This window comes from Herpailurus yagouaroundi, unplaced genomic scaffold (assembly GCF_014898765.1).
Source record: "Herpailurus yagouaroundi ecotype Mexico unplaced genomic scaffold, PumYag 163, whole genome shotgun sequence".
Lineage (NCBI taxonomy): Eukaryota > Metazoa > Chordata > Mammalia > Carnivora > Felidae > Herpailurus > Herpailurus yagouaroundi.
This window is the reverse complement of record NW_024412404.1, coordinates 60911334-60925259: the sequence shown is the minus strand read 5'-3', so window position 1 is coordinate 60925259 and position 13926 is coordinate 60911334. Positions and strand designations below refer to the sequence as shown.

The following is a 13926-nucleotide window of genomic DNA, read 5'->3' as shown; positions in this document are numbered from 1 at the left end:
AGAGGAGAGGAGAGGAGAGGAGAGGAGAGGAGAGGAGAGGAGAGGAGAGGAGCGGGAAGCTAAATTAATCACCGATGGCCAAAGATTTGATGGATCTCACCCGTGTAATTAGGCCTCGGTAAAACCCCCTGAACTATGAGGGCTGGAAAGCTTCCAGGCCGGTGAAAATGCAGAGGTGCTGGGAGCGTGGCAGCCAACACAGGACATGGAAAGCCCCTTCCCTTGCCCTCTGCATCTCTCCCACCTGGTTGTTCCAGAGTTCTAAGCTTTTATAATAAACCAGTCATCAAGTAAGTAAAAGGTTTTCCTGAGTTCTGTGAGCAATTCTCACAAATTAACTGAACCCAAGCAGCGGTCTTGGAAACCTATAATTTATAACCAGTAGATGAGAAGCACAGGTGACCCCCTGAACTTGGTATTTGTAATTAAAAAAAAAAAAAAATGCTGTTTGTATTAATTTCCTATTGCTGCCATAACAAATTATTACAAACACAGTGGCTTAAAATAATACAAATATTTTATCTTAAAATCTGGGCAAGACCAGAAGGTCCACGTGGCCCTCACTGGGCTAATAAAATCAGGTTTGCTCCTTGCGGACGGGGCGGGGGCGCCTTGCCTTTTCCAGCTTACAAAGGCTGCCCTCATTCTGCAGCCCATGGCCCCTCATCACTAAGACCTCCACTGCTCCACTGTCACATTTCTTCCTGTGACACATGTTCTTTCGTCTCCCTCTTTTGTTTGTAAAGACCCTTATGATTATACTGGGCCCACCTGGATAACAGAAGGTAATTTCTCCATCTCAGGGTCCTTCCCTTCTGCCATGCAAAGCAGCATATTCATATACTCTGGGGATTAGGATTTAAACATCTTGGGAGGCCTGGAAGGCGTCTCTGGCTGCTACACTATTTCAATCAGTCATGTAAATCAGAAAAGGAGAAGCAGCAAACCGTAGTGGGCCACAAAAAAATACAAATTTAGACACTAACTCCTCTCACTGACAGTGTGTTTTGTAAGATGTTTCATGTTTTGTGCCCTCAGGTAGTCATCAAGAAGGTATCTCTGTGCATCAAATTCATAATTTTTATTTTTTTAGCAAGTTAACAATTTTTAAACCTAGAGAATAGGGGCGCCTGGGTGGCTCAGTCGGTAAGCGTCCGACTTCAGCTCAACTCATGATCTCGCGGTCCATGAGTTCGAGCCCCGCGTCGGGCTCTGTGCTGACAGCTCAGAACCTGGAGCCTGTTTCCGGTTCTGTGTCTCCCTCTCTCTCTCACCCTCCCCCACTCACACTCTGTCTCTCTCTCAAAAATAAACATTAAAATAAATTTTTTTATAAAAAAATAAACTAGAGAACAGAAGCCTCTTCTATTTCCTTACAATAATTTATATACCCTGAGTTTCCTCTAAAGTTAAAAAGTCAGCCACAAAGACACCTTAATAAATGGGTAAAATCGCAACTGTGTCTTAGGTCAAAGATTTCCTTTTCTGTTTTGTTCTGATGTGGTAATTTTCTTGGTATATACCAGCTTATTATCATTCCAGTTCATACTACTACCATTTCCCAAAAACTAATCATAAAGGGCTTTTTCTTCCACTGAAACATAATAGGGGCATCTGGGTGGCTCAGTTGATTAAATAAGCATCCGACTCTTGATTTCTGCTCAGGTCATGATCTCACAGTTCATGAGATAGAGCCCTACGTCAGGCTCCATGCTGACAGCACAGAGCCTGACTGGGATTCTCTCTCCCCATCTCTCTGCACCCTGCCCCTGTTCACATATGCACATGTACACTCTCTCTCAAAATACTTTTTTTTTTTTTTTTTTTTTTTTTAAATTTTAGGGGTGCCTGGCTGGCTCAATCGGTTGAGTGTCCGACTTCAGTTCAGGTCATGATCTCGTGGTTTGTGAGTTCAAACCCACGTCAAGCTCTGTGCTGACAGCTAGGAGCTTGGAGACTGCTTCAGCTTGTGTGTCTCCCTCTCTCTCTACCTAGCCCCTGCTTGTGTGTGCGCTCTCTCTCTCGCTCTCTCAAAAATAAACATTAAAAAAAAATAAAAAATTTAAAAAAATTTTTAAAGAAATATTAATATAATTTTGTTTGGGTTATTGTACAACACTCATTTGACCAGATACACCATCTCTCAAAACCAGGAATAAAAAAAGTCACCATGGAACATTATGTTTGCAATACATTTGTTTTTCCAGAAAAAGAAAAACACTGGGGCGCCTGGGTGGCGCAGTCGGTTAAGCGTCCGACTTCAGCCAGGTCACGATCTTGCGGTCCGTGAGTTCGAGCCCCGCGTCAGGCTCTGGGCTGATGGCTCAGAGCCTGGAGCCTGTTTCCGATTCTGTGTCTCCCTCTCTCTCTGCCCCTCCCCCATTCATGCTCTGTCTCTCTCTGTCCCAAATAAATAAATAAACATTGAAAAAAAAAAAGAAAAAAAAAAAAGAAAAACACTAACACAACCTTAATAAGTTTATTTTCTTGAGAAAAACCATCTATATGCATAATTCTTAAGAATGATACCAAATAAATTGAATATTTTTAAATGTTAACAAGCCTATACCTTGCTAATTTGTTAAAATGAAAAAAAGGTAAAAAAACGAAAATGAAAGAAGTTATTAGTGGAAGCAAACAAATACATTCTCACATGTCTGGCACCATACAAGCTTTAGGTATTTCTACAGGTGCATCTGGCACTTTGAAGCAGGTATATAGGAGACGGCAGACAGACAAGGGGCCAGAATACAATTGGCATCTATGGAGAAAACAGATGCCGTAAATATTATTTTCAACATAGTTATGAGAAAAAGTGAAATAGATCAAATAGAACTATCTTTGTAGACAACTTGAAAGAAAAGGTTAATTCGAACATATTTTCTGTTTTCAGAATCATGTAAATTTTTAAACACATCAAACTTTTGCTCAGGAATAATCCAGACTATAAGCCTCATGTGCCACTCCAGCATGCTCACTGATAAGGAGGTTCTGATTTAGCCTGTAAGTCAGTGATTCTCAACACGGGACACCAGTGCACACACAGGTCACCACCCCAACGCTTGGGAGCAACAGGAGACATTACTGCTGCACAAATTCTCTATAATGTCACTGCCATGGGGCAACTGAATTATTTTCAGCATACAAATACAGTTTCAACATGTACTTGTTATACAAGCTTGATTCTTCTTCCCCGACACCTTCAACACCCTCCCCCCACCCCCAATCTCAAATCCTTCCCAACTTCATTAGCATGGTCACTGGAAAGTTAAACATAAGAAAGATGCATCTATTGTGTAAGACATGAGACAAAATGCCAAACAGAAATAACAGATCCAACTACAACTGAATATAAAACAAGTAAAAATTTAATTTGCTTTAGGACTTTATAGCAAACACATGATTTTTTTCTTTATATCATATATTCATCAAATTGTCAAATATTCATCAGTGAAGGCAGGAAGACAGAAGAATTTAAGGTAAAGAAATGACCTCAGACTTTTCAAATCCACAGACTGTCTAGTGATAAACTGAGGCCTGCCTCTTACAGTAAGACTCTATTATACCAACTTCCTACTTTTTTCTGACAAGGAGAAGTCAAGTTGGCTCCCACTGGGTCAAGCCCCAGGGGTAGTCTGTAAAGTAAAAAAAAATACAGAAAGCTAGGAAGAAAGCAAAAAAATCCAGAAATTCAGGAAAGGAGCATAAAGTATGTATTCAGATCCCAGTTTCCAGAAGGGTTTATTCACTGACTGGTTTAACAAATACCTGAATGCCTGCTATATACCAGGCACTGTTTTAGGTACAAGGATATGCTGTGAACAACAAAAAATTCCTGGCCTTCACAAAGCTTAAATTCTAAGGAAGAAAGAGACAAATAATAAAGTGACCGAGTATACTGGAAAGTGACAACTGAAAAGCAAATTAAAGCTGAGGAAAGGGAGTGAGGACAGGGCTGAAATTTTAGACACAGTCAGAGAGGCCTCACCGAGAAGGTAACAAATGAGAAAAGAACATATGTGACCAAATCCACTAATCCTGCAATCTAGAGAATGAGCAATCCAGACAGAGGAAACAGCAAGTGCAAAGGCTTGAGGCTCATCTGTTAGAGAAGAAAGGTGGCCACATGGGCTAAAGAGAAACTGAGAGCAATAGAAGGCTAGAAGGGAAACCATGTATGTGGGGGGAAGAAAGGTGCGGGGCACAGCTGAGGGCGGCCTGCGGAGTCTTTGAGGGACTCTGACTTTTACTGTGAGCCACGCAGGCGATCACTGAAGAGTACTGAGCAGAGTTTTAAGAGAAGCTCCTATGTGGAGAATAGTTTGTAAAAGAGGACAAGGATCATGGTTTGGACAAGGGTAGTAAGAAGTGGTCGGATTCTGGATATATTTCGAAGGCAGAGCCAGTAAGATTTTCTGACAAGAAGGAAAGGAGTGAGAGAAAAAAGAGGAGAATCAGGAATGGCGGAGGCTTTTGGCACAGCCAGTGGGAAGATAAACATGCCATCAAGGGAGAGGGGGACCGGTTGGCTCAGTCGGTTAAGCGTCCCACTCATGGTTTCAGTTCAGGCCATGATCTTGCAGTTCGTCATCAGGTGCTCTGCACTGACAGAGCAGAGCCTGCTTGGGATTCCCTCTCTCTCTCTCTCTCTCTCTCTCTCTCTCTCTCTCTGTCCCCCCGCTAGTGCACTCTCAAAATAAAAATAAAAAACAATTTTTTTAGAAAGGGGAGAGAAGAACTGTGAAAGAATACACTTAATGCAGAGACCGGTTCAGTTTCAGCTTCGCTGAGTTGGAAAGAAATTTGAAATATTAGCTTTTCAAGAGAAGATGTGGTATACACAGCTGGATGTACGAGTCCAGGATTCAGAAATACAAAACGTTATCACACGGATTTAATTTGGGATTCTTATGTGATCCCGTATCTTTTCAAGGGATCAACTTGGGCCACAAATTTAAATATTCTTCCAAGGGGCAACCAATTCACTACAACAGAAGTAAAACGGCGTTAGGTAGTGCTGCCCTATTCTCGAGGGACATTATCTATCCAGTGGGAAAGGCAGTCTATGATTAGCACTGACATGACCTCCCAGAAAATACCTGGCACCAAACTGCAGACATTCCAGAGACAAGTGCATATTTAAATACACCTCTGCCCTTTCCACCCCGGTTCCCACCCCCAGATTCCACTTTTACTGATGTCAGGTTTTGTTTGCATTGCTGTCCCCGACGTCCTTCTCTCACCACATAAGATAATAATGATTCATGTGAAACTTACACTCAACAGTCATGTAAAAAAGAAACTCGCTCAATATTGTTGGCACTTCAGTTTACTTTTGCCTTCTTAACAACTGCATCTTCTTCATTCCTATTTTAACCAGCTACAAAGCTGGCCAGAAGTTGAGACTTTTTCCAATTTCAAAAGGGAAAGTCTCACATTTTATACTTAGCATAAATGTTACACTCAGTAAGCATTTTGTAATTAGCGTATATACCTTGGAGATGATTGTTTCACTATATGTGCTGCCAAAGGGAGCACAGAGATGATTTTCTTAAATGCCTAACATGGACAAGCCATTATACACCATATCTGATGAAATCTGGAGAACATAAGGCAGGCAGAAAAAGGGAGGTAAAGATTAATTTTCAGTACATGTGGACTTCTGTTAATTAACCCAACACAATGTAAACAAAAAAAAGTTTTAAACATATTTCAGTGATGTTTACAAATCAGGACAGGACTACTCAATAAAGACAGGGTCATTAATTTTTAGTACAACAGTTCAGAACCATATTGTATGGTGAACAAAAATATCTGTTGATAGGAAAGACAATGCACATTACCAAGAACCAAATACAATCAATACTTGGTCCTAAGACCCTAGAGATTCTGGAGTGGGTGGGAACAGTGACTTAATGACAAAGAAACTGTTCTGTAAACGAAACAAAAACAAATAAATACAATATTGGTCCTGCTGGCAGTTTTTGTTCCACTTTTAAAATGAACTCACAGCTATCAAAATGTGAAGTACAAGGACGGTTATCTCAAAAGACATTAAGGATTATGTGGAAAGAACTAAAAGGCAGCATCAGAGAGAGACAGAGTAATCCTAAAGGCAAGAAGTAATAGCCACAGAGTTTAATCGACTGGTCTAATTTATGTGTTTCAAGAGAAAATATTCCTAAGCAGAAGTTCTCATCCTGAGTTCCACTAACTTGAAAAAACTATGAACCTCTGATTTCTGAAGGATTCTATGACCCCAATAGAGGTTAATAAGCGTCGCAATGTACTTCATTTCCATCTATAAACATATGTGTACTACCACATGACCTTGTAATAAATGTATGCATGGTACACTACCACTAGGCAAAAATGATTTTGAGAGTTGTTTCAAAAGACATGCAGGTAATTTAAAGACAATCACAACTAGATATAAAAGGTCACATAAGATTCCTATTATATGGAATATCCAGAATAGGTAAACCCAGAGACAGAAAGATGTGATTGCCAGGGCCTTGGAGGAGGCGGGATGTGAAGTAACTGCTTAAGGGGTACAGGGTTTCCTTTTAGGGTGATGAAAATGTTTCAGAACCAGACAGGTGGAGGGTGCACAACACTGTGAATGCACTAAATGCCTGATTTGTTCACTTTCGAAATAGTGAATCTTAGGTTATAGGACTTTGACCTCAATAAAATACATAAAACCCTTTTGTATGAAAGAAAGAAAGAAAGAAAGAAAGAAAGAAAGAAAGAAAGAAAGAAAGAAAGAGAAAGGAAAGAAAGAAAGAAAGAAAGAAAGAAAGAAAGAAAGAAAGAAAGAAAGAAAGAAAAGGAAAAAGAAAAAGAAAAAGAAAAAGAAAAAGAAAAAGAAAGAAAAAGAAAAAGAAAAAAAGAAAAAGAATAACATTTATGGTACCCCAATTTGGGGAGAAAAGAAAAAAATCAACGGGATGAAATGGGACAACACAGATAGCCTAAAATGGCTCAGTGGATTCTCCTCCCTAGTGCTCAAAATAGGAGAAAATTGGAACTAAGAGTTACTAAGTTCCTACTATGTTTGGGTGTTAAGAAGGACTCATCTCCTGGGACATTCTTTTTGTCAGGGCAAAATTAAAATAAAAAACTCAGATTTCTTGAAATCTACTCTTAGGACTTGCAGGTTCATATAGTTATGTCTTCTATGTTCTTGGAGCTATAGTTAGAGAGATAAATTCATACTGGGGAAAATATATATATACATACATATATATGTGTATATATACACACATACACAATACGTATATATATACATACATATATGCATACACATACGTGTGTGTGTATTTATACACACACACACACACACACACACACACACACACACACACGTATATACACACAGAGCTAAGCTATGTTTAAGGCTTAGGTATTGTTCCATGCAATATTTAACTTGAGTTCTCGCTCAAAATAATCCTTTACAAAAATTTTCTTTACAAAACACAATGTCAGAATAAGCACCCCATCCAAATAATTTAAATCATAAAATGCCAATAGCTAACCTACTCAAAAAGAAAAGAAAAAGCACAGACAATCCAATAACTGCTTTTGTGAATTACATCACGACTATTTAACTCACAAGGTTAGTAACCAGAGAAAACCCTGCTCTCACATCATGTCCTGGTCCTTTAACAGGTCTGGGCCGGTAACTGGGACCAATACAGAATTTCCTTAGGAAGCACTAAAACCACAAAACACACAAAGCATAATCTGAACTGTGGAATTCAGCTAGCTACATGAACTCAGTTTCATAAATTTGCAAATATTTACTACATGACATTCATGTTAAATTAACATCGGTATTTTCAAGGTCAATACTATGTTTGTTCAACTTCTTGGAGTCACATTTTTGTGATATTTTTAACATCTGACTAAAGCTTCCATCATCACAAGATGCTCACACTGTTTACAAACACTCTGAAGCAGCAGCTGGTGTTCCTCAGTCACATCTTGTTACAATAAATAGAGTAGCAGTTTTAAACCCCAGGTATATTCTTTCTCTACTGATGTGTAAAGAACTTTGCTTTAACTTAAAAGTTTTTCTCCCTAATGCTGGAAAAACACACAATGAAATGAAGGCAATTTAGGACAAAGTTGTAATAAGACAAAAAATACAGAGATTCTTATGCATGCATACTGGGAGTATAGCTATCATGCTGAATGAGCGAAATGCTAAATAATAATGACCCTACTTATATCTTTCATGTCATTTTTAGTATCTTCCTATCCCATTCAGAAAAAATGCAGAAACTTACCCACACAAGCATTGAGGAATAGCCAATCGGTCTTTTTCATCCTGTTTTTAATTTGTTTTAGTTTTTTGAAGTCCACTTCAAGTTCCTCCTTACTGCCAACAGCACCAGCCAATTCGATCCTCTGAAAATCCATTTTCATTTCAGAGTCTCGTTTCGTAGTGGGAGGCGATCTTCTTTGGCTATTACCACTGCTGCAGCTGCCCCTCCATCGAGTTCTGTCTTGCTCATTTATTATTGAAGAAGCCTCATCAGTCTCTGCCAACTCTATTGCTTCAATATTATTAGGTCTGGGATGATCGCAAACAACACACTTTTTAGCCTTGGCCCAGTTTTCATACGTGCAAATAGAACAAGTCCAGTGCTGGGTCCTTGTGTTCGGTTTATTTCTATCATTGTATTCCTCGCAAGGATCAACAGAAAAAGCAACTGGTCTTGAGCCAGATCCTGAGGATTGAGGAGACTCTGTGGGACTCCTGGTCCTACGCTGGGATAAGCACTGGGTACATCTGATTGCTCTTGGCCAGTTCAAATATGTGCACATGTGGCATGACCATTTATTTGCGTTTTCCATGCTGTACGAAGACTTAACCCTTGGTCTTGCACTAGAGTCTGGACATATCAAAGGACTACTTCCTCCTTCAGTGCTGGAAGGATCCCAATCTCTACCAACATCACTTGAACCGCTTTTAAATGGATCTTCTGTGATAATTGTTCCACTTGGTCTCTGGGCACGACACATAGTACACTTGATGGCAGATGGCCAGTTTTCGTACGTACAGTATTCACAAGCCCACTTAATTCCACGTTCTGACATTGTGCTCTTCTTGAAGTGAGTTATGTCAAGCAGGAAGCTATAAATAATTAGGACATGGTTATTAGAACAGTAACTACATAATTCCATCTCTGAAAATGTGCCCCAAAACCAAAGTACCCTTCAACTTCTAAAATATAAACTTCTCAGAAGATGCATGTAAGATTTAATACTGAACTATTTCTTACACTTATTTTTCTGATTTCCATCAGAGACACCAGAGGTAAGTTTCCAAAGAAAAATCCGAGACCTCAGGATTTAATGAAATTGTACTTTAGAATGCAAAAGAGATAAGCAGAAAATAAAGGAAGGTTCGTTTTTTTAAGAGGGAAGCACGTTAAAACAGAGAAGCCACTAACAGAAGTTTAATTTAAGCCATCTATTTAGAAAGGTAACCAAAAATTAAGATTCAAAGAGAAAGGAAAGAACACAAGCCAAGCAACTTAAATACAGAACCATTCTCAAATTATGAACGACATCGATTCTTATGCTATCTAGGTACAGTATCATAATGTTTGATTCCTTGAAGAATTCAGAAGATCAAACAAATTTTATCATTTTTGCTAAGGAAAAGCAGCTTAAAAGTGCTATCTACTGTTCTTAATAAGTACAGGCAGAAAGAAAAATGCTGAAGAGTAATCCTTACAATCAGAAAGTGACACCGTGAAATACAGATCAAGTCCCGTGACAGCCTAACATCCTCAAAATCTAGTTGTCTGGAACACAAAAAAATACAAATTGTACATCACCGACTGGGACAATAAAACCGACGGAACGTCCCTAGACAGCTACCAGTAGCATACGTACTCCGATAGAATTCTGAATAGTCCTACCCAAAATATTTGATATTTAAGATACACTCAAAACTCAATTCATATTAAAAATATATTCAGTATTTAAGAGGTTCCTGGGATTGTACACTGGGCTTACTAACACACTAAAATGTAGACTGCATGACTTAATGCCAACTAATTTATAAATAAAGTAACTTACACAGCAAATTTAACAATGATTTTTTTTAAATGGCTTGAATGTAGACGTTGGCTACTAAAGACAGACTCTCCATTTTCTTAAATCCCTCCTAAACTAATTATCATTCTGCCACCTATTTTTAACCAGAAAAGTGAAAATCCTACGCAGAGTTAATAGAAGCTTTTGCCTCCCTTTCTCGGGGATTTTCCCTGACCTGAAAAGCTAAATCTTTCACTTTGTAAGTGTAGTATTGTGTCTCTGTCTGCCAAGTCCTCACCCCATTTATAGCGTGAACTCAGTTAAAAGGACAAATTCACTACAAGAAAGGCTATTATTTAAAAGCTAAAACAAAAATCACTTACTAAGGTTTTAGTTTCCATGCTATAACCTCCACCTTGCACATGGTTAGAATAAAGTACAGTTTATAAATCAGACCAAAGACCAGATTCAGTCTTCATGCTGGCTCAGATTCTGACTTCCTCAGGAGACACTGGCAAAGCGTGCTAAGTAGTTCTGTGTGACTGTGAATAGCTAGTCCTGTAAAGGAAACCAAAACTGAGTTTCACTTGAAGCCTGCTACTTTATCCAGAAGTATTTAAGTCTTTATTTTAATCCTACGCATTTCTTTTAATAATGGACAACTGTATTTAGCATTTTAGTTTAACGCAGCAATAAAATTAGTAAACTGATCGGGCTAGTCAGTGAAATCAGACATGGGAAAGACATTTTTCTCCAAACCTTTAAGTGTGCATGTATGTGCACTAATGTTATCGTTAATATTAACTTGGTAGTGCTAATAAGCCAGTTCGGACCCGTATTGCTTGTTATTACTTGAGAGAGAAAGGTGGTATAAACATGTAAATGAGAAAAAGGAAAAAACAAATATTGCTTATATTTAGCTTTGAAGTCTTTTTTGCCTTAAGCAACTATGTTTTTTTCCTAACCCAGGTTATTTATATTGCTTAGATTTTGACATTTAAGTTGTACACACTAATTACACACAATCTAACACCAGGCCACAGTGTGTTAAGAGCAAGGAACTATCTTATGAACATCCATAAGATGGACAATCGAATTTAATGGCCATTTTCATATTCACTAGTCAGTTTCTTCCTTTAGTTTCTCAGGAATGAAATATAAACAACTTGGCTCATTCCATTTGAAAATAAAATGACCAAGGAGAAAACTTATCGTGACAAACAAATGACATAATAAATATATATCCAGGGCTACCATAAGTAATTTCAGTATTTCATTTAAAACATTCACATTCTGGGGTGCCTGGGTGGCTCAGTCGGTTAAGTGTCCAACTTTGGCTCAGATCATGATCTCACAGTTCATGAGTTCAAGCCCTGCATCGGGCTCTCTGCTATCAGCAAGGGGCCCACTTTGGATCCTCTGCACCCACCCCCGACCCCCACATCTCTGCACCTCCACCGCTTGCACTCTCTCAAAAATAAACATTTAAAAATAAAATAAAATATTCACATTCAAAATTTCATGCTTGCTTTGGTTAAGTCTGTCTTCTATATGTTTGCAGGCTCAACTGAACAGCTTGAGACCTTACATTATCTTAGCAAATCTTCACGGGACTAATGTGCCAGCGTAACACATTTAAATGTCCATGTCTGACAAAAAACAAATAAAAAACTGCCATAAAAATAAAGAATCATTGTCATATATGCCTGGCAAACAGCCTCCCTCTTCAAAAACCCAGGTAACTAAGCAATCGCAAAACCATGCCAGAAAGTTTAAGGTAAGTGCATTATATTAGATAATGACATATACAGTATCAACTCTATGGGAAATTTAGACTTTGTAGAAATACTGTTTGTAATGTTTTTTGTTTGTTTATTTCGGGGGGGGGGGGGCGGCGCAGAGAGAGAGAGGGAGACACAGAATCCGAAGCAGGCTCCAGGCTCCAAGCTGTCAGCACAGAGCTCGATGCGGGGCTCGAACTCATGAATCGCGAGATCATGACCTGAGAGCCAAAGTCGGACACTGAACCGACTGAGCCACCCAGGTGCCCCAAAATACTGTTTTTCAGTAACTGAAAACTAAAATTCATTGGAGAGGATTATCTGAGACAGCCATTTGTACATGTTGTAATCAGTAAATGGAATTGGAGAGTAAAGAAAGATAATATCAGCTCAACTATGATTTTGCGTTATTGAGATGAAACTAAGTACAATTTTTCTTCCAGGCATCAAAAATCCCCAAAAAATTCATAAACTGATTTTTAATAGCAATCAGCTGTGAGAGTTAATACTGTACAGCAAAACAAAACTGTTACTAAATACCTTTTTAGTTACCATATAGTCATATACTCAAGTAAATTTAATTTACAAGTCTAATTTTACATGTAACACAGATTTTCAAATTCTAGCCAATGAATCATACTTCGATTAATTGGTACAATAAAAAGCAAAAATAAAATATGTACAATCTGGACCCTTTTTAAGCAGAACCAGACAAAATTGCTACTCTTCAAACAAATAGTCCTTGGTTCGAATGCAATACCCATCCATGGACCAAAACGTCCATGAATCCATTTGTGCATCAAGCTCTACCTATAGACAGACTGAATAATGTCTTCAAGCATATCAACCATTTTCTAAACTGCTAACTGCTTTCAGTTATGTATCTGCCACTTCAAATAATAATAAAGGCACAAGTATTACGGGTATATGAATTAATGACCAGGGAAAAGGAGAGGCTAGCAACTAAACATTGTTTATACTGTCATGCTTAATAATGAATTACTTAGGCCATATTTGTGAAGCATTACCAAACACTGTAGGAAAAATATACCTATATGAAAGGCAATTCCTCAAAATTGCAGCCACCCTACAAATTCTCCCAACCACCTATTAAAACCCTATGAAAGAAAACTGGCAGAGTGAAATAATCCTCATCAAGTACAAACTACTTAAAAAACAGAGAAGCTCAGTTGCCAGTTATTTCCAAATGAGAAGTCATCCAAATGAAGGACTAATAGCAGTCTTTAAGGCTTTTTATTAACTTTAAAGTCTATATTCAGTAATATAAATATTAACTCATCAGTGTAAATTGTTGATATAAACATTAATTAACATAAAACTGTGGAAATTTACAAATGCTCAGGAAGCATCTTAGGGAATACAGATGAAAGTTACAACTAGCATGATATTCCAAGCATGCTGAATTTCTAGTATGTTACAGTATCACATGGTAATTCTGAACAGCAATATTTATAAATAAGAAGTACTACTTAACTCTCAAGCCAAAAATCCCACAGTCATACCCTCTTTTCTCCTCCACCTCTTTCTCATCACTCTCTCTCCTCACAAGAGAGGAAACTGGCCTTGAGCAAGATCTTGAAGACTGAGTACATGGTGAACCCTCTATCCACAAATATGACCTCATTTCAGGGCTCCAACAGCTTATCACATCCTACATTAAACCTCTTATCTTCCTTTCACGGCCAACTCCTAACCCAGACTTCCCCACTATCCATTAAGGACACCATGAAGACCTCTGCGCCCCACACAGAAGAAACACAGAATCCTCTTGAATTCTGCCTTGCCCAGCCCCCTCCGATTCTCACTAGTGGTTTCTGTCCAATCAGTTGCTTTCTTCCCCACTCCCACCGTCATCAACCCTTCTCAGTTCAGGTCAGAAGTACTATAATAGCTTCCTAAGCGCCTTGCCTTTCTAAATCCAGCCAGCTTACTGTTACCAGAAAAATCCTCCTAACAGCAAGGCCCTCTTTCAGAAGCTCTTCTGCTGCAGTATGAATTCCCACCTCCTTCTCACCACACACACAGCCCACCTCACAGACTCACTCCCAAACATACCACACATGCCCAGCCA

General features: G+C 38.7%; 1 protein-coding gene across 3 annotated transcripts in view; it reads right to left on the bottom strand.

Moving 5' to 3' along the window:
- The window catches only part of ZRANB1 (zinc finger RANBP2-type containing 1), a 68574-nt gene that overhangs the window by 35218 nt on the left and 19430 nt on the right, over positions 1-13926 (bottom strand). The window contains exons 1-2 of one of the 3 annotated variants that reach the window (XM_040486720.1): positions 10437-10611; positions 8292-9142 (exon numbers count right to left, since the gene is read on the bottom strand). In XM_040486720.1, coding sequence (XP_040342654.1) covers positions 8292-9142; positions 10437-10477 — 892 coding nt within the window. In that variant the 5' untranslated portion in view covers positions 10478-10611. Of the gene's footprint in view, positions 1-8291; positions 9143-10436; positions 10612-13926 lie in introns of those variants that run through there. The other 2 variants (XM_040486721.1, XM_040486722.1) reach the window with 2 other exon arrangements.